The following is a 20,123-nucleotide window of genomic DNA, read 5'->3' as shown; positions in this document are numbered from 1 at the left end:
GGAGAGGCCTTCACTGGAATTCCAGGGCTTGCCCTGACCTCACCAAGCAAGGGGTGGAAGAGGAAGGAGACAGAGAGGTTGTCTGCAAATCCCCTTCACTCTGGTGAGCTCCCTTGGCCTCACTTCACTGCAGCAATGACTCTGTACTCAGCATCCACTGTGTGCTGTGGGCCAGGTGTGACCTCAGAGACAGTACATCTACCACCCCTAGTGCTCACAACAGCCAGCCACAGGTAGGCATCCTTTCCCCATTTCAGGCATGAAGAAACTGAGGCTCAGGAGAATGAAGCAAGTGGACCAAGGCTGGGTTTGCCCCACACTTGCCTAGCTATTTCCCCATTGCTTCCACACCCTCCCCAGAACACCCATGTGATGGTTGAGAAAATAGGGGGAACATCCAGCACATCTGTAATGAGTCTAGCAACAGAAGCAAATTCTCCCACTCATCTTTAGGGTCTTTCTTTATTTCTCTTTCCTAAAGATGATGAACAAGATGCCTGCAGTGGTCATGCTGTGGGGGAGAATGCCAAATTCCCACATTGGCCCCTGGGGGCCTAGCTTTCCTCCAGCCTGTGTCCTCTAGTCCACAGTGCCTGGCATCATTTCCTCTCTGCCCACCCCTGAGGTAAGAAAGATGCTGCTGCTGCTGCTCTTCCCGGTGTCCTTCTGTTCTGCCCTCTTCTCAAAGCTCAAGGGTTGGGGAGGACCATAATCCCTCTAAGGTGGCTCTTCAACTCCCTGTTGTATAGCCTCAGGAGTCTAACAGGTATTCATGCATGTTAGTGAATCAGGACAGGCCAGATACTCAGGGACCAAATACACCAGGCATTGCTGTGCCCTCCCAGTGGTTCTGCTGGGAGTCCCCAGTTCTCCACCCTCTTACCCAGAGTAAGGCCCCTGATGGCTGAGGCCCCAGTACCAGCATCAGCTCAACTTTAACAGGTCAGGGAAGATGAGGGAACATGGGAAGGGAATTGGAAAGGTGGGGGATGAGTGAGGCACATTGCAGTAACTTACATTGCCCTTTTCAAACAGGTCTGTGTTATTCCTGCAGTTGTAGAGCAGCCGTTCCCCTGTGTCCCCCACATCACCAAAAAGGCAGAGATAGACGTTGGCATCAGTCCCGGCACCTTCAAGTTCCCCTGTGCACACAGTCACACGGTACCGGGCCACTGGCAGGCAGAAAGAGGGACACCATTGCTGACAGACCCTGCTTCCCATCCCTAGCCCTGCTGCTCCCACTTCTAAGCTCTGATTCCTCCTCTCCTCCAGTTCTCATCTGGGCTGACCTTCTGGCTTCCTCCCAACTATCCAAATCCCACCACACACCTATCAAAAGCTGAGTCATCCCCAAGTCCCTTGGTCATTATAGGTGTATGGATTCCATTTAAAGCCATGGGATCAAATGAGACAGACCAGAGGTTCCCAGTCCTGGTCAATTATCAGCATCCTCCAGGAAACTTTTATAAAAATTCAGGCTCCTGAGCTCTGCTTCAGACTTCTCAAATCTGAATTTCCAGAGCTGAGTCTACTAAACTTGAATTGCTTCCAAGCTTTCTTGAGGGACTCTGATGGAGATGGCCAGTATTTGGAGACGACTGGTCTAACCCAAATATGTTTGCCCTCAATTCCAACCATCCCAGTAAACACTTTTGCCTTAGGTTGTACTCCAACTTCTATGTGTGCCCAAGAAAGATAACTTTTCTTCATGAACAAGAATTGTGTCTTCTCTTCAGAACTCCCAGTGATAAGGACATGCCAGGAAGCAGAGAGAAAGGCAGGAAATGCAGTCACTGTGGGAAAGGCAGCAGCTTCTTCCAGTGTTGAAAATGTACTGTGGAGGAGGTAGACCTGCATCCCTGCATGCCCAGCCCTCCTTCTCACTTAAAATAAGTTGAAAAGTAAAATGCATTCATTCATTCACTTATCTACCCCAAATTGGTTTACTGAAGCCTAGTAGGTGCCAAGCACCATTAAAGGTACAGGAATTCTGAGTTTAGGGCTGAGAGTAAGAGTAGAGAGGAGCAATAGAAAGTAAAATCATAAATTATGAATAAGAAAATGTCTTTGTTATATCTGTAACTAAGATGATACAGTGGAGGGACATCTCAGGATGGTGAGAAGTGGAGTGAAGAAATAGAAATTATTTAGAGATATAGAAAAGGTGACTACAAGGAGGTAATGTGTGAGCTATAAAGTTAGAGAGTTCTGGTGAGTGCAAAGGCCCCTGTGTGGGGATGGCCAGTGTATGTTCCAGGAGCAGGGAGAAGGCCAATATGGCTGTAGTAGAAGGAATGGGAAGGGATATGAGATGAGGCCCAGAGGTTGGCAAGAGTCAAATACATGGGGTGTAGTGGATCAAGGTAAGAAGTGTGGCCTCCTTTTTATTTTTATATAGCAGAAAGCCATTGGAGGGCTTCAAGCAAGGAAGCAAATTGACTTGTTCTATGTTTTAAAGAGCACTCTGGCTGCCATGAAGAATTGATTATACAGAAAGAAGGAGTAGAATCAAAGAGATCAGTTAGCAGAGTAATTATAGTAGTCTAAAAGAGAGGATGGTGCCTAGGAGGTGCAACAGAAGTAGAGAAAAGCCAACAGATTAGTAATATATTTTGGATGTTAAGTCAAAAATATACTGTTTTGGACACAATAGTTCTTGGTGATTGATCAGATAGATAATTGAGGGAAAGAGAGAAGCTGCAGGTGACTCCTAGGCTTTTAGCTTGGGCAATTAGGTGGATAGAGTTGCCAATAAGGAGTAGGGGAGTTTTAGGGGAAGGATAGGCTTGGAGATGGAAATCGATGGTTCGGTTCTGTTCATTATACATTTGAGCCGTCTATTAGATGTTCAAAAACAGAGGTCAAGATGGCAGGTGGATATATGTCTGGAGAGTCAGGATTGGATTAGTGATATGACTTTAGTCATCAGAGGTATGTAGATTCCATTTAAAGCCATGGGATCAAATGAGATACCCTATGGTGAAGATATAGACAAGGACTGAAAGAATAGTTAAAGAAATAATGGTCATAACTTCCCAAATTCGATTTAAAAAGCATTAATATACACATCCAACATGTTCAACAAACTCCAAGTTATGATAAATTCAAAGAGATCTACACCTAGACATATTATAATCAAACTGTTTAGAGTCAAAGATGAGGAGATAACCTTGAAAGAGTAACACAAAAGTAACTCATCACATATAAGGGATGTGCAATACAATTAACAACTGACTTCTCATCCGAAACTATAGAGGCCAGAAGGCAGTGGGATGATATATTCAATGTGCTGACCATTAACCGAGAATTTTAAATCCACAAAAACTACCTTTCAGGAATTAGGGAGAAATTAGAGCATTCCCAGATAATCAAATACTACAACAATTAATCACTAGCAGATCTGCCAAGAAATAGTAAAGAAACCTTCACGTTAGACATTAAATAGAAATAGTAACTTGAAATCTCCTGATAGAATAAAGAGCACCAGAAAAAGTAATGACATAAGAAAATACATATAAAATGTGCAAATATTTGTTTGTAAATATTTTTTTCTCATATCATGTATAAATGACAACTGCATAAAGCAGTAAATAGAGTCTCACCACTAGTGAGTTTATAGTATGTAAAGATGAAATTTATATTACAATAATAGCACAAAGGAGGGGGAAGAGAACAAACCTATATTGGAACAAAGTTTTTGTATACTACTGAAATTAAGTTAATATTAATCTGAGCTAGATTATTTTAAATTAAGATGGTAATTGTAATTTTCTGGGCAATGGCTAAGAAAACCACCCCCAAAATATGGTAAAAGAAACAAAGAGGGAACAAAAATAGTACTCTGAAAAAAAATCTATTTAATATAAAAAAGCAGTAAAGAAAGCAGTAAGAATACAAAAATATGTAAGACATATATGCAGTAAGAAACAAAAAAGATATGACATACAAAATATAGTTAGCAAAATTGCAAATGTCAATCTTAACATATCAGTAATTGCATTAAATGTATTACATTAAATGTAACTGGCCTAAACATTTCCATCAAAAGACAGAGTGTGGTGATCATTCCGCAGAAACAGGATGAATCCACCCACCCCAAATTTGCTCAGATATCAAGGCTGATGATACATGGACCAAGAGCAAGATTCTGTTATTTACATAATGAGGAGTTCTTGAGAGAGCTTGGCAGCCTCTTGAGCAGGTCTAGTAATAGCTTGGAACAGCAAGGAGATTAGAATTTTATGATGGTTAGTGGGTGAGACTGAGGTGGTGGCTCCTTTGAATGGTCAGGGCTTGTGTGGCTTAAACTTTCCACCAGTGTTAAGGAAGGATGACTAAGCTTTCTTATCAGCTAGCATATATATGAGGCAAGAAGGAAGAGGGGAGTGGTGTGGTTTAAAACCTACCAGAAGTCAAACATCAAAAAGGAATCAGACTCTATTACACAGAGATTGGTAAAATGGATAATGGATCTATCTTCTATCAACAAAAGATATATTTTTCTATTCAAAGACATAGATAGGTTGAAAATAAAAAGATGACCAATAAAACTGGCTCAAGAAAAAATAGACAATCTAAATAGACATATAAAAAGTGAAAAGATTGATGAAACTGCTAGAAGAAAACAGAGGAAATTCTTCGTAATGTTAGGCTGGGCAAAAATTGTTTAAATAAGACTTCAAAAGCATAGGCAAAAAGAGCAAAAATAGACAAATAATATTACATCAAACTTTTGCCCAAACATAAAGTTTTGCACAGCAATGAAAAATATTAATAGAGTGAAGATACGACATACATAATAGAAGAAAATATTTGCAAATTATAATCTGACAAGGGGTTAATATTCAGAATACATAAGAAAATTAAACAACTCAACAGCAAAAACAAGCAAACAAATAACTCGATTAAGAAACTGGCCAAAGACCATAATAGACGTTTCTCAAAAGAAGACATACAAATGGCTTAACAGATATATGAAAAAAAAAGTTCAACATCACTAATCATCAGGGAAATGCAAGTCAAAACCACAATGAGATGTATCATCTTGCTCCAGTTAGAATGGCTATTATGGAAAAAAAAAAAAAAAAAAAAAAAAAAGAAGTAGTGTTGGCAGCAATGCAGAGAAAAAGGAACACTTACACACTATTGGTAAGAGTGCAAACTAGTATGGCCATTATGGAAAACAGTATGGAGATTCCGCAAAAAAGTTGAAAATATAAGAACCATATGATCCAGTAATCTCACTACTGGGTATATTTCCAAAGGAAATGAAGTAAGTATGTGGACAAGATACCTGTACTTTCATGTTTATTGCATCATCACTACTTACAATAGCCAAGATATAGAATCAAACTAAGTGTCCAAAAATGGATGAATGGATAAAGACAATATAGTAATATATAGGCTAGGAGTGGTGGTTCATACCTGTAATCCCAGCATTTTGGGAAGCCAAGGCAGGCAGATCACAAGGTCAGGCATTTGAGTCCAGCCTGACCAACATGGTAAAATCCCGTCTCTACTAAAAATACAAAAATTTGCTGGGCTTGGTGGTGCGCACCTGTAATCCCAGCTGCTCAGGGGGCTGATGCAGGAGAGTCACTTGAACCCTGGAGACAGAGGTTGTGGTGAGCTGAGATTACGCCACCACACTCCAGCCTGAGTGACAGAGCAAGACTCCATCTCAAAAAAAAAGGAAAAAAGGAAAGAAAATATAGTATATATATACAATGCAATGATTCAGCCACACAAAAAAAAGAATAAAATCCTGTAACTTGCAACAACATAGATGAAGTTGGAGGACATCATGTTAAGTGAAATAAGCCAGACACAGACAAATACCACATGATTTCACCCATGTGTTATCTTAAAAAGAAGAGGAAGAAGAAAGAAGAAAGAAGAAGGAGGAGGAGGAGGAGGAGGAGGAGGAGGAAGAAGAAGAGGAAGAAGAAGAGGAAGAAGAAGAAGAAGAAGAAGAAGAAGAAGAAGAAGAAGAAGAAGAAGCAGCAGCAGCAGCAGCAGCAGCAGCAGCAGCAGTTGAAGTTGATGTCATAGAGGCAGGGAATCGAGCAATATTTTTACCAGAGCAGTTACAAGAGACTGGGGAAAGGAGCAGGAGGAGAGGATGGGGAGAAGTTGATCAATAGGTACAAAGTTACAATTAAATGACAGAAATAAGTTCTGATGTTCTATTTTACAGTAAAATGACTATAGTTAACAGTAAAGACTTGTATATCACAAAATTGCTAGAAGAAATGTTTTGAACATTCTCGCCATGAAGAAATGATAAGTGCATGATGTGATGGATATGGTAACAACCCTGACTGGATCATGATACAACATATATTTGTCTGAAAACATCAAATTATACCCCATAGATACATACAATTACATCTTGTCAATTAAAATAAAATTCAAAGCTTTTTAAGTGAAAATATAAATTATTATTTTAAAAAACTAGCCACAAAGAAAAGCCAATGCTCAGATGTTTTTACTACTGAATTCTACCAAACACTCAGAGACTAAATAATACTAATACTTCTCCAATAATTCCAAAAATAGAAGAGGAGGGAACACTTCCCAACTCATTTTCTGAGGTTAGCATTCCCTGGTACTCAGACCAATATCTCTTATGAATATGGATGCAAAAATCCTCAACAAAGTATTCACAAAAAGAATCCAGCAACATATCAAAAGAATTATACACCATGGCAATGTAGCATTTATCCCAGAGATACAAATTTGTTTAACTGCTGAAAATCAATTCATGTAATTTATCATGTTAATAGAATAAAAAGCAAAAATCATATGATGATCTCAATAAATGTAGAAAAAGTATTTGACAAAATCTAACACCCTTTCATAATTTAAAAAAAACATCAACAAACTAGGAATAAAATGGAACTTCATCAATCCATAAATGTTATCTATAAAATGCTCACAGCTAACATCGTCATTAATCATGAAAGACTGGACTAGATGACATCCCCTTAAGATCAGAAACAAGTCATCTCTTATATTCAGTGTGGTGCTGGAGATTTCAGCCAAGGCAATAGGCAAGCAAATACATAAAAAGATCTAAATTGGAAAGGAAGTAGTATCTTATTCATGGATGACATAACCATGTATTTATAAAATCATAAGGAATCCACTTAAAAACTATTAGAATAAGTGACTTCAGCAAAGTTGTAGAGTACAAGAGCAATATACCAAAATCGACTGTATTTCTATTTTTTTACAATGAATAGTCTGAAAATGAAATTAAGAAAATCATTCTATTTTTGCAATAGCATCAAAAAGAATAAAATATTTAGAAGTAAATTTAAGAAAACAAGTGAAAAACGTACACTCTGAAAACCACAAAATACTGTTGAAAGAAAATAAAGATTTGAATAAATGGAAAAACACCTCATGTTCATGAATTGAAGTTCTAACATTATTAAGAGAGCAATGCTCCCCAAATTGATCTATAGATTCAGTGCAGTCCCTAACAGAACTCAGCTGACTTATTGCGGACATTGACAAGCTGATTCTAAAATTCATATAGAACTGCAAGGAACCCAGAATAGCCAAAAACAACCCTGAGAAGGAATAATCAAGGAGAAGAACAAGTGTTGACAAGGATGTGGAGAAATTGGAACTCTTATACATTACTAATAAGAATTTAAAATGGTACAACTATTTTGAAAAATAGTTTGACAGTTTCTCAAAGTTAACCAAAGAGCTACCATATGACCCAGCAAACTCACTCTTAGGTACATGCCCAAGAGAACTGAAAACATGTCTGCACAAAAACTTGGACATGGATGTTTATGGCAGCATTATTTATAATAACTGAAAAGTGGAAACAACATAAATGGCCATCAACAGTTGAATTTAGTACATCCATACTATGGACTATTATTAAGCAATAAAAAGAAATGAAGTACTGATACATGCTACAATATGGATGACTCTTGAAAACATTATGTTAATTGAAGTAAGCTAAATTTAAAAGGTAACATATTGTATAACTTTCTATATATGAAATATCCAGATTAGGCCAATTTATAGAGACAAAAAGTGGATTAGTGGTTGTCAGAGGCAAAGGGGTAAAGTGGGGAAATGGGTATGACTGCTAATGAGTATGGGGTTCCTTTCTGGGGGAGAAGAAAATGTTCTGGAATTTGATAGTGGTGATGGATGCACAATTTTATCAATACACCAAAAGCCATTGACTTGTACACTTCAAATGGGTAAATTGTACAGCACTTGAATCATGTCTCAATATACCTGCTGCTTTTAAAAATGGACACAATTCATTGGTAGTCCACCAAAAATGAAGACAAAGTATATCTGGAATGAGACAAATCACCAGGAAGTTGAATTCAGTGTACAAATTATTTTTTCAGTAATATGACCATTTTATTTGGAGACATGCAGACATCTGAATAATTAATTTGATCATTAAACATATAAGTACACAAAGATAGAGTGTCTGTGGCAAAAACACTTGTTAGAAGAACAGGCAGATAACGACTGATTGTATATAGAGGCCTGCCTTGAGCAAAGCTGGTATAGGTAGGCATGTAAACCATGAGTTAAGATTGAGGAGAAATCTCCTGCCCACCAATATTGTCTTCTCACAGGGCCACAGTACCTGAAACTTAACCATCATTCTCTTCTCTAATCAACACTTTTAAAATTCAAATACTAAATGCTTTCGATCTTCACCCTTTGTATAAACAAAGTTGATTATGTTGTGTGAAGCTCTCAATGATCCAATGTATCAACAGTGAGAAGAAAGAACAGAGGCTGAAGACTGTGGAAACATGACACAGCAGGGAAAGAAAGCTCTCAACATCAGCCTGGTTTCACTCTTAGTTATGATGAAGGTCAGTTCTGCTTTTTTAGCTGTGACTTTCAGGCAATTCCCAGAAGCAAAATGATAAGGAAATTTAGAAATCCTTTTGCCTGGAAATTCCAGTCCCTTTGGTTCTGAGCTCTGAGGTCCATTTGGTTGGAAGTTCTCAAGGGTGTTGATTCTCTCTAGAAGCCCCTCTGAAACCCCCCCAGCCATGGATGGAAGCTCCTTCCTGGCAAGAAGTCTGTGGACAATTAAAAATAATTATATTGTGAAACATCAGTAGTGAAAGATTTTAAAGAGATGGGTAAGTACAGAGCCTCTTGTACTTTAATTTTAAAATTACAGTTCTGTCTGATTAATAAGAAGCTACGATTTTCAGCACTTGAGTCCACTCATCAGTGGCGTGTAATCACTTCTCTTGGAAGTACAGTGGAGAATGCAGATCTCATTTATTTTACTCTCCCATGTAGCTCCTGAGGGACAGGCAAGGTGGAAATAAATTGTGAGCTGGCATGTGCATTGTCCATATCTCCCCACCTGTGCTAATCAGAACAATCACTCCCAAAAGCCTCTCGGCTCTCAGACATGGCATTAATTGCTTATTTGGCTGGACCTTAATTTGTAAGCAAACCAGAGACACACAACTTTAAACTCAGAGAATTGATTTTAAATTAGTATTTACTCATTTTACGTGAGTCCAAGGCTCTCCTCTTAAGGGATTTCCAGGACACCTTACACATTATGCATTTCACACTGGCACCAGCTGGGGAAATGAAGCATTGTCACCAACTCTATTTACTGTTACAAGCATTCCAACCAGAAAAGGAGATATGAGTACTTGCAGAGGTGAGTGAGGACATAGGGGTGTTCCAAGCATTAGATTATTGTTTGTGGGCCATAAAGAGCAGTTGAGAAAAATAAATTCAAGTTCGTTTAGGCTCTGAAATACAGTCAGGGACCCCCCAGAAGACATCAAACTGCCTTTATTGCCATGACAGACAGGCCTTCAATCCATACTATCAGCAGAATTATTTTTCTCCTTGAAATGTTTTTTTAATAGCATCACAGAAGACAACAAAAAAATACCAGCTAGGATAGCCCAACAATTGTACACTGTTAAAAATGTTTACAAGCACATTTTATACATGTAATCTGTAGAGATGCTCTTCTTCCTTATCTCCTCCGTCGCCTTCTGACATGGTCTCTCCTTGTCTGTCAAATCCTTCCTCATAGAAGACCTAGCTCAAATGTCACTTCATCTGCAAAGTTTGTTCCAACTTTCTGGACAGGAAGCTTATCTCACCACTACTTCCACAGCATTCATACTTCAAGACCTGTCAGTCCACCTTCAAACTATTTATTGAATTTGTCTTCTCCTCTCTGGTCTATCCAACCCTTGTCTGATTTCAGAACCTCTTTTCCTCCCCACTGGAGGTCTGCATGTAGGTTTGTCCCTCTGATCCATCCTCCACCCACCCATGTCAGCCCCTGATAGACCAGAAAAAATATGAGGAGGAAGAAGTGACAGGAGGTCAAGGGTGAGATGAAGTGTACCAAGGTCACAAAAGTGCTGGGAGGGCAGCAGCTTGAGTCAGAGGGTGCAGTTTGGGTTCAAAGAAGGGTAGCTTCATGGGATGATCCTGAATGAGGTGGCAGGGAAGGGCTGGCTAAGTTGGGTGGGCATGAAGCTGACAGAGTGAGCGAGCACCAGGATGTGGGTGAGTGGGTTTTCTACGTGGACATTGAAAGAAGGCTTGCAATAGAAGAAAGATGAAGGCTCTTACGGTTTAGTATGCATACAAATTACTTGGCATGCTTGATAAAATGCATGTTACCAGAAACAGCCCTCAAAGACACTAATCAGAATAGCTGGTGGTGGGTCCAGGAATCTATATTTCAATCAACACTTCAGGCAGTTTTGATATAGATGGGCCCGTGACTGTAGGAGATGTTGTTTGCTATGAGCTGAATTGAGCCTGTACCCCCAAATGGGTCTTTAAGGGAGTAATTAAAATAAAAGGAGATCATATGGGTGGGGCCTAATCCATTATGACTGGTGTATTTATGAGAAGAGGTGATTAGGACGCAAACATGTACATGCACAGAGGAAAGAGGACACAAGAAGACATCTGTCTGCAAGTCAAGGAGAGAGGCCTCAGAAGAAAGCAAACTGCCAACACCTTCATCTTGGACTTCTGGCTTCCAGACTGTGAGACAATAAATGTCTATTATTTAAGCCACCCTGTCTGTGGGACATTGTTTCAGCAACCCTAGCAAACTAATGCACTGTCCCAGGATTGTGGCAGGCCATGGTGTCTAGACACTAACCAAGGGACCCATGACACCATCTTCTATGAAAGAGGAGAAGGGCCAGAGACCAATAGAAGGTGGCATTGGGCTGGGGTAGAAGGCAATATTGGGGAAAAGTGTGGCCCAAGCAGGAATCTGAATGTGCAGAGGGAGTCAGGAGAACACCCCCGTCCTGCCCTACAGTTTGTGAGGAGGGAAAATAAGGTTCTTAGAGGAAAGTCATGCTTCACTCAAGGCAAAGAGGAGGTGGAAGTAAAGAAATGCTGGACATTCCAAATTAAAATAGTAGATTTCTCTCTAGAAAGCCTTATCAAAATGGCAATCTACCGGTACTTTTAAAAATTTAACTAAACAAAAAAGATTTCACCAACAAGACTGGGAAAGGAGAGAGTGTAGACAACACAACACAATTTTGGAAGCTGGAGAGCAGCTAGAACAGTGGTAAATGCATTAACACAGCGGTTCTCGAAGTGTGGTTCCCCAGCAGCAGCGCTGATATTACCTATAACTTTGTTAGACAAGCAGATCCTTGGGTCCCACTCCAGACTTACTAAATCAGAAACTCTCCAAGTGGAGCCCAGCAATCTATGATTTTAACAAGCCCTCCTGGGGATAATGCCTGCTGAGGTTTGGGAGTCCCTGACTTAGCAGACCAGAGAGGATTGATCAGAGCTCTCAGTTGCAAAATTCAAGAAGGAATCCTACCAAAAGGCTCAAGAATGGCAGTACTAGATAATGTAGAAATAGAGACAAGGAATCTAAAATCATGAGAATTAGAAATGTTTCAAAAGCAGTTAGGGCCCAAGATCTCTCCCAAGTTCTTTATACCTGCAGGCTCAATTCTGTCATGCAAAGTGGACAGATCAGGTAAGATTACGTGTATTTCTGCCTTGGTGGACTACACATCAAGTTGGTGCAAAAGTAATTGCAATTTTTGCCATTACCTTTAATATTATATTGAGTCCCAATTTTGGGAATGGGTTATACGTTATCATATTTAGAGAGGTGATTGCCTTGTTCCCAAGGCAGTTATTACTGAATGTAAGAAGGCAGGGTGGTGTTTTGGTATGGCCACGGAGCCAGGAAGTAAGAGACCTTGTTCTAGATCTAACTCTGTCTCTAACTAACTGTGTAACTATGGCAAGAATGTCCCCAGCTCCTTATCTGCATCAGGCTATTTTAAGGGGCTTTGCACACAAATATTCTAGTCATTTATTTAATTAAGAATGAAGAAGAATCATAAAATAAAAGAAACATGATGTTAATTACAAGCATCGCCTAAGTAGACTAACAGATGAAATGATCTCTTTTTAGATATTTGCTGTTTGAGGTTTCTATGTTTATGAGTATTTAACTCTGATCAAACTGTTTCAACAAATATATATAGAGCTTCTACAGGGCTCTGTATATATGCAAGTGCAGTGTTTATAAATAGCATGCAATCACCTTGAAATGACGTGGAGATCTTTAGAAGGGCTACCAGAACTATGGGTGACATTGTTTTCTATATATTTTTACCTTTTTGTAATTTTGCAATACTACGTTCCTGCTTAAAATTTAAGGACCGCCACAAGGATAGTAAATGGGTTAATTATCTTAAGAGCATTTCTGATCAATTGTTAATGTCTGTTTGGAATTCTTTATTGAGGGCTACAAAGCTCATTTCAGACTCATGGAAGAGAATGTTGTGATCACTTAGTAATGTCTGCCATGCGAAAAGGATAGGGCATGTGCTCTGTGTTTGCCTGTACTCTGCTTCTATAACCTAGAGGCAAAATGACTTCTTTCCTTTGGCTATTTGAATGTGACTCCTGGATTCCACATTAAAATTTTAGTCCTTTTCCTACTATCCTTAATTAGAGATAGCATACTTACTAGGTAGCAGCCAACTGTGGCTATAGGAACCCAGAAATTGGGGAGCATTTCATGCACAATTTAAGGGGAGCAAGAGGATATTTCCTTTCAAGGAGGCTCTGGGGAACTATTGTTCAGGGCAGATGCTTCTCATCCCCTCAGAGACAACCTGAAGGCCTATAAATCTTCCTTCCCTCCCTCCCTACCACACAAATCATGGTAGAACTCTGGCATCATGACTTGGAGATGGCTTTTCCAAGCCAGTCTTGAGGCAGGGACCTTCCAAATCCACTCTGGCACTCTGAGAGGCCCGAAGATGCATAGCAGACAAGACTCTCAGTGCATAGGTCAGACCCATTGGGACACCACGCAGGAGTTTCACTGCCTCCCAGGATGGAGAGCTTGTCAGTACTTACTGCCCATGATCCTGCGCACTGTTGGGCCTTCTGCAGTCATTTCCCTCACTATCTCATTGTCATCCTCATTGGCATCCAGCCAGCGGTTGCAATTGAAGTTATACTTGTCCTTGTTCAGAGTGTTCATCAGGGTCATCTAGAATGAAGTTCTGGGGTGAGCAAGTGGGTGCACCAGTGATGTTCACCCATGCCCTGGAGTCCCCATTCTGCTATCTCATTGCAGACAAGCCAAGGCTATTTCCTGGAAATAATCCTTGTAGAGGGCAGAGGGCTGGATTAGTATTTCTTGTTCCCTGGACACCCACGCTTGCCTAGCATCCAGACGACTAGGGCAGAACGCAAGCCCTCCAAACACCTGAGCATTTTCTTACTCTACTTTGGAAGTCTCTCCCCATTAGGAAGTGTCTGTGGCCTACATCCAAATTCAGGTCTCACCATAACCCTTTTCAGTCCCCATTCGCAATAAATACAGAGGCAAATTTGTGTGACAGGGTGACTGAAAGGGACCATCCTTGTTCCTTTCCCAACAACCTCCCAAACCCCAAGATGGTACATCTCACCCTTTCTAAATGCCATCCAGAACCAGGACTCCTTTTATCATGCCATACTCGAATCTTATAAAACCTGCCAAGATCCGGGAGCTCAATCTATGGTGAGAAATAAAAACATTTGAGTGGGCATAACTGAAGAAATGTGTTTATCCTCATAGCTGATCCACTCTCAGGAGGGTACCTGCTTTGGGCTCTTTCTTCAGCAGTGAGGATGGGTTTGCTTCAATAAAGCCACCCTCACACGTTTTACTTTTCATGACCTTTGTAACCAGTAGCACGTGAGGGCAAGACAGTCACACAGAGTGAGGGTTCAGTCTGGGCCAGTGAAACTGAACAAAAATAACTGCCCCACAGTGGGATTCAGACTAAAGAAGATTCTCCAAGCAATAAACTTCCATAACAAAATCTATAGGGCAGCCCTGCAAATTAGCACAGGCCCACAGCCCCAGGACTCTACTGGGCACTGAAACAGACAAAAAGATCAATAAAGCAGCCATGCCCTTTCCCTTGGGGCTCATAGTCTAGCAGGAAAGACAAATACATAAAGAGCAATGAACTGAGTGGTATTACAGAGGTACCAATGGGGTGCTGAGAGGAGAACCTCAAACAACAAATTATTCCTACCTAAAGGTTGAAATAGCACTTCTATTGGGGGAAAAAATCCTTGCTCTAGTTTTATGCATAATGGAAGGTTTTAAAGCTGATTTTTTTTAATGTTCTAAAATTCATACTTTTCATTTAATTTGGTCCTTACTCTCTAAGTCAATTCAGATTGGGCAGTCTAACAGTAAGTGTGCTCAGGGTCTCTGTTCTGCAATGATTCCTCAACTCCTGGATACTTTAAACCATTCCATACTTGCTTCTTCACCCAGACTTGGTTCTAGGCTGTTCGATTCATATGAATGGGTCAGATCAAAATTGTAGCCCATTCAATACACTGCTAATAAATCATCAAATTTGTAACCCTTTGCAAAGACCTAATATCTCCATTGTACATTTTTTTCTTCAAACTTGGTCCAAAACCAGGGCTAGAGAACCAGAATTCCCAGGATAAGTGCCCTACTTCCCTTCCTCCTTTATCCCTCCCACCCCGTCACACTCCTCTCCTACCGTAAACTTCTCGATTATGCCGGGTTTGAACCACTTGTTGTTGGGATTCAGGAGAATCTCATCTGTCCGCCCCTTCTGCCCATAAATCTGGATGAAGATGGAAGAGTTGGTACCAGCTTTCTTTAGGTCAGTTGTCCAGACCCACAGGGACCAAGGGAATTCTGCGAGACAGGTCAAATTGCACCATAAACTTCAAGATTTGTACATTACCACAGGGAAAAAGGAAAAATCCACAGTGATCAGGACCAAAAGGCAGGGTATACACAGGTGTGTTCCACTCTCAGAAACCCGTTATGGCCAAATTTAGAAAGCTAAGGATGCCTTGCTATTAAAAATAAGGTGCCATAATGTTCTTTTTAATGGCTGAAGTATATTAGTATGTTTTAAATTGGGGGATGAGTTGACTCTACCCACCCAACATCTGGAACTTTCAGAGTTCACTGTAGTGAATGATTCAGGTTGACACCTAGCCCATCACAGCAGCTTATTCCATTTGGTGACACTGGAGTCAGCCTCGGTGCCAGGGGTGTGACTCTATATGGCCTGTACTTTGAAGAGTGGAGCTGCTTGGTGGGGTTGGGGGAGCTTTTTCCTTCTTTTCTAGAGGAGACTTGAGAAGCAGGAGTGGACTACCCTTATAGCTTTTTCCCAGTGGTCCGACATTCTGGCCTTTGCTGGCCCTGGCTGAGAGGTCCCCGGGTTCTTGGTCTCTTTCACTTACTTTTTAGCCGCTTCTTCCTGAGAGACACCATCTCATAGAGCTGCCTCTCAATCAGCCCATCCGCTTTCTTCTCATCCAGCCAGTTGCTGCAAGGGAAGGTCTGCTGGATGCCAGTGAAGGGGCACAGAATCACCACCTGGGGAGAGTGGAGCACAGTGTCTCCTATACTGAGTCCCCAGTTGGGACTTCTTCACAACATTCAGCAGCCTCCCAGTACCACATTTAGAGACATCTGTATTAGGACTCTCAAGGAATGGCACTTTTTCCATTGTCTAACCCATTAAATCTTAAATCAAGAAATACATCCTCCAAGGAGTCTTCCAAAGTAGGTATTACCCATCTTCCAATTTGCTATTCAAATCTTAAACATTTCATCTATACACAACACCCTCTTTGGATACCATATTTATTTATGTACATCATAAAATCTCAGTTAGTCTGAACCAAATGAACTAGACTACTAGGTTAATTCCCCGTAATTTTTCTTGCAGGAAAAAGGTAAGTTCCTATGCCAGCTAATTAATATCTGGAATGTAATAGAAAAACCAACTTCTGTCTTTTAGGCTTGATCCTCATTCAACCTTCTCTCCTATACCATCTCTATCTCTATTCAATTCTGAACCCATGGATTTCAAATGCTCACATTATAAATGTTCAAAGGAATGCACCTGGCACACTATCAGCAAAGAAATGTTGACTGTCACATTACCGATTTCTAAGCTTTACCTTCTTAACTTGAAAACTAACCTTTTTAACTTGAAAATGAATTCGACCCTCCCATTGGTCAAGGTTTAGACCAACCATTGTCTCGCTGGGTATTTGTTTGTTGTCTACTGTTCACAGTGACAAAAATGGACTGTAACTTCCTTAACTTGAATTCTTGCCCTTAGATATTCCCAGGTAATACTCACCCCATACTCATTATTGACCATTGTGATGAAACTTAACTTATAAGCGACACCAAGGGGAAGGATGCTAAGAGACGGTAAGAGGGGAGTATGTACCCCTTCAACCCCTGAGAGGAATCCTCCTCCCTAGAGATAAATGATGGCTCAGGACCACAGGCAGCAGCTCTCTCAAACATTTAGTCCTCTGACACAAATATATTGGCAATTAATATAGTTCATTCCACCTGCATTCAATAGACGAGAAACCTAAGGTCTAGAAAGGAGAATGAAATGCCCGAGTTAGCACATTTAGTTAGTGACGGAAGCAGGAATGTAAGTATTCCTGACACCAATTGTCAGTTTGAGATTTTTTCTGCTCATCAGCAAGAACCTCAGAATTTCTATTTATGACTGAGGTCCACTGGGATCCATTGTTGCACTCCACCTTTTATGCTGAAGATTACACATGACCACGTGTTTAGAAGTGGACCTATACAGAGGCAAAGTTGGAGGGCATCCATGACAAGCTGAGGGCACAGGAAGGTATAATTACCAACAATTTATTTACAAGTCTTTCTTTCCTCTCAACAAATCCTGCAGATGTTTCCTTGTTTACTCTTGAATGGTCCTCTCATTGTTAACTGTGTATTGGTTAGTTTTGTCTTTTTAAGAAGTAACAAACTCCTAAAAATCTGAGGTTGTATTTTCTCACCCCTTTGGGTCCCCTGAACACAGTTCTAAATACATAGTCAGCGCTTAAAAATCTATGTTAAAAGTTCTGGTTCTGGAATGTTAAAGGTTAGGTAAGAAAAAATATATAGTATTTTTACTAGAGTTTGTGGTTTTTATCTCAGGATTTTGTTCATTTTATTGTTTTGTTAAATATAACTGTCCTGAGGGTATTTAAAAACTACTTTGTCCTCCCTAATTCATTTTATGAGACCAACATCATCCTGATACCAAAACCCAGCAGAGACTCAACTAAAAAAGAAAACTTCAGGCCAATATCCATGATGAACATTGATGCAAAAATCTTCAATAAAATACTGGCAAACTGAATGCAACAGCACATCAAAAAGCTTATTCATCACAATCAAATAGGCTTCATCCTGGAGATGCAAGGCTGGTTCAACATACGCAAGTCCGTAAACATAATCCATCATATAAACAGAACCAAAGACAAAAACCGCATGATTACAAGACAAAAACCTTCATGCTAAAAACTCTCAATAAACTAGGTATTGATGGAATGTATCATAAAATGATAAAAACTATTTGTGACAAACCTACAGCCAATATTATACTGAATGGGCAAAAGCTGGAAGAATTCCCTTTGAAATCAGGAACTAGACAAGGATGCCCTCTCTCACCACTCCTGTTCAATATAGTATTGGAAGTTCTAGCCAGAGCAATTAGGCAAGAAAAAGAAATAAAGAGTATTCAATTAGGAAAGGAGGAAGTCAAACTGTCTCTATTTGCAGATGACATGATTGTATATTTAGAAGACCGCATCATCTCAGCCCAAAATTGTCTCAAACTGATAAGCAACTTCAACAAAGTCTCAGGATACAAAATCAATGTGCAGAAATCACAAGCATTCCTATATAACAATAACAGAGAGAGTACCAAATCAAGAGCAAACTCCCATTCATAATTGCTACAAAGAGAATAAAATACCTAGGAATACAACTAACAAAGGATGTAAAGGACCTATTCAAGGAGAACTACAAACCACTGCTCAAGGAAATAAGAGAGGACACAAACAGATGGAAAAACATTCCATGCTCATGGTTAGGAAGAATCAATATCGTGAAAATGGCCATACTGCCCAAAGTAATTTATAGATTCAACACTATCCCCATCAAGCTACCAATGACCTTCTTCACAGAACTGGAAAAAACCACTTCAAATTTCATATGGAATCACAAGAGAGCCCGCATAGCCAAGACAATCCTAAGCAAAAAGAACAAAGCTGAAGGCATCACACTGCCAGACTTCAAACTATATGACAAGGCTACAGTAACCAAAACAGCATGCTACTGGTACAAAAAGAGAGACATAGACCAATGGAACAGAACAGAGGCCTCAGAAGCAACACCACATATCTACAATCATCTGATCTTTGACAAACCTGACAAAAATAAGCAATGGGGAAAGGACTCCATGTTTAATAAATGGTGTTGGGAACACTGGCTAGCAATGTGCAGAAAGCAGAAACTGGACCCCTTCCTGTCACCTTACACTAAAATTAACTCCAGATGGATTAAAGATTTAAACTTACAACCTAGCACCATAAAAACCCTGGAAGAAAATCTAGGCAAAACCATCCAGGACATAGGCATAGGCAGGGACTTCATGACTAAAACACCAAAAGCAAAGGCAACAAAAGCCAATATAGACAAATGGGTCTAATTAAAATTCAGAGCTTCTGTACAGCAAAAGAAGCCATCATTAGAGTGAACCAGCAACCAACTGTATGAGAAAAAATTTTTGCAGTTTACCCATCTGACAAAGGGCTGATATCCAGAATCTACCAAGAACAAAAACAGTTACACAAGAAAAAAACAAACAAACCCATTCAAAAGTGGGAGAAGGATATGAGCAGACACTGTTCAAAAGAAGACATACGTGATGCCAACAAACATATGAAAAAATGCTCATCATCACTGGTCATTAGAGAAATGCAAATCAAAACCACATTGAGATACCACCTCATGCCAGTTAGAATGGCAATCATTAAAAAATCTGGAGACAACAGATGCTGGAGAGGATGTGGAGAAATAGGAACACTCTTACACAGTTGGTGGGAATGTAAATCAGTTCAACCATTATGGAAGACAGTGTGACAATTTCTCAAGGATCTAGAAATAGAAATTCCATTTGACCCAGAAATCCCATTACTGGGTATATACGCAAAGAACTATAAATCATTCTACTATAAAGACACATGCACATATATGTTCATTGCAGCCCTGTTTACATTAGCAAAGACCAGGAACCAACCCAAATACCCATCAATGATAGACTGGACAAAGAAAATGTGGCATATATACACCATGGAATACTATGCAACCATAAAAAATGATGAGTTTGTGTCCTTTGTAGGGTCTTGGATGAATCTGGAAACCATCATTCTCAGCAAGCTGACACAAGAACAGAAAACCAAACACCGCATGTTCTCACTCATAGGCAGGTATTGAACAATGAGAACATGTGGACTCAAGGAGAGGAGCATCACACACTGGGGACAGTTGGGGGGGGCTAGGAGAGGGACAGCGGGGAGTGGAAAGGGTGGGGAGGGATAACATGGGGAGAAATGCCGGATATAGTATGCACCTATGCAACAACCCTGCATGACCTGCGTACGTATCCCAGAACCTAAAGTAAAAAAAAAAAAAAAAAAAAAAAAAAAAAAAAAAAAAAAAAAAAAAA

At 40.0% G+C, this 20,123-nt stretch overlaps 1 protein-coding gene across 1 annotated transcript in view; it reads right to left on the bottom strand.

Moving 5' to 3' along the window:
- The window catches only part of LOXHD1 (lipoxygenase homology domains 1), a 185,238-nt gene that overhangs the window by 105,566 nt on the left and 59,549 nt on the right, over positions 1-20,123 (bottom strand). The window contains exons 9-13 of the mRNA XM_032245238.1: positions 15,805-15,940; positions 15,084-15,244; positions 13,983-14,069; positions 13,423-13,558; positions 1,018-1,172 (exon numbers count right to left, since the gene is read on the bottom strand). Of these exons, the coding sequence (XP_032101129.1) occupies positions 1,018-1,172; positions 13,423-13,558; positions 13,983-14,069; positions 15,084-15,244; positions 15,805-15,940 (675 nt within the window). The remainder of the gene's footprint in view (positions 1-1,017; positions 1,173-13,422; positions 13,559-13,982; positions 14,070-15,083; positions 15,245-15,804; positions 15,941-20,123) is intronic.

The sequence above is a fragment of the Sapajus apella genome, unplaced genomic scaffold (assembly GCF_009761245.1).
Source record: "Sapajus apella isolate SASKATOON/1434 unplaced genomic scaffold, GSC_monkey_1.0 scaffold57, whole genome shotgun sequence".
NCBI classification, from domain to species: Eukaryota; Metazoa; Chordata; class Mammalia; order Primates; family Cebidae; genus Sapajus; species Sapajus apella.
Note: the sequence above shows the minus strand (reverse complement) of the source record. Positions and strands in the feature narration are given on the sequence as shown.